The sequence below is a fragment of the Cicer arietinum genome, chromosome 5 (genome assembly GCF_000331145.2).
Source record: "Cicer arietinum cultivar CDC Frontier isolate Library 1 chromosome 5, Cicar.CDCFrontier_v2.0, whole genome shotgun sequence".
Lineage (NCBI taxonomy): Eukaryota > Viridiplantae > Streptophyta > Magnoliopsida > Fabales > Fabaceae > Cicer > Cicer arietinum.
Genome location: NC_021164.2, coordinates 72,640,155 through 72,641,354, shown reverse-complemented (window position 1 = coordinate 72,641,354; position 1,200 = coordinate 72,640,155). Strand labels below are relative to the sequence as shown.

Sequence of the window (1,200 nt, the reverse complement as noted above, 5' to 3'; positions counted from 1 at the left end):
GAGTGTATTGCAAAGTTGAAACAAAAGGCAAATAAGGAATACAAGACAACAAAAATATCTTCGTTCCAAGCCTTATCAGCACATGTTTGGAGATGTGTGACACGCGCGCGAGGACTAAGAGATGATCAAAAAACCAGTTGTAAGTTAGCCATAAACAATAGATTGAGAATGGAACCGCCTCTTCCAAAAGAATACTTTGGAAACTCGGTTGATGTGGTTAGTACAGAAACGAGTGTGAAGGAATTGGTTGAGAATGATTTGGGATGGGCAGCATGGAAAGTGCATATGAGTGTTGTGAATCATGATGACAGAGAAGTGAGAGAGATGATTCAAAAGTGGTTAGAGGATCCTGTTGTTTACCAACTTGGTCGACACTTTGATCCTTATAGTATTACAGTGTCAAGTTCACCGAGGTTTAATATGTATGGGAATGAATTTGGAATGGGGAAAGCTGTGGCGGTTTTGAGTGGATATGCAAATAAATTTGATGGGAATGTGTCATCATATGAGGGGTATGAACCTGGAACTATAGATTTGGCGCTAACTCTTACACCTCATGCAATGATGGCGTTGGAATCGGACCCTCACTTCCTCAATCCACTTTAACTGTCCTGCACTATCTACTACTTTCATACGGTCGATCTTTTTTCTTTACCACCTCTTTCTTAATCAAAATAAGGTTTTTTTTAGCAATTAATAAAAATAAGAAAAAGTCACATAGATAGAAATAGAGGAAATGATATGATACATGTACTGTGTTCGTCATACGATAAGAAGAGAAAAAAAAATGATTTGTATAAAATTAGAAGTGTTTAAATATAAGAGTCAACCAAAAAAAGATGATATATATATATATTTATATAAAAGAAAAGATATTTGAATATAAAAATTGACAACCGACGCTATATATTTAGTATATTAATTGTTGTTTCTCTATCTCTTCCAACTGGTTTTCTATGTCTTCTTGCACACTCATTTGTTAAATGATGTCTTTCTATGATGTCACATTATATATGGTGAAGATTCGTTAACTTCAATAATAACTCTATAATAAGTTATTTTACTTAATAATTTAATATAATTGATGTATTTTACTAATTTAACTGTTAAATTATTTAATAAAATATCAAATAGTTTTAAAATTTTATAAAATTGATATTAATTTTCAATAATTTTTTTTTTGATTTGACGGTTGAAATA

The 1,200-nt window shown here is 31.6% G+C and overlaps 1 protein-coding gene across 1 annotated transcript in view; it reads left to right on the top strand.

The window, feature by feature from the left end:
- Positions 1–920, top strand: part of LOC101513395 (uncharacterized acetyltransferase At3g50280-like) — a 1,778-nt gene extending 858 nt beyond the window's left edge. The window contains exon 1 of the mRNA XM_073368348.1: positions 1–920. This exon is cut by the window's left edge and continues 858 nt beyond it. Coding sequence (XP_073224449.1) covers positions 1–606 — 606 coding nt within the window. The 3' untranslated portion in view covers positions 607–920.
- The last annotated feature ends 280 nt before the right edge of the window (positions 921–1,200 follow it).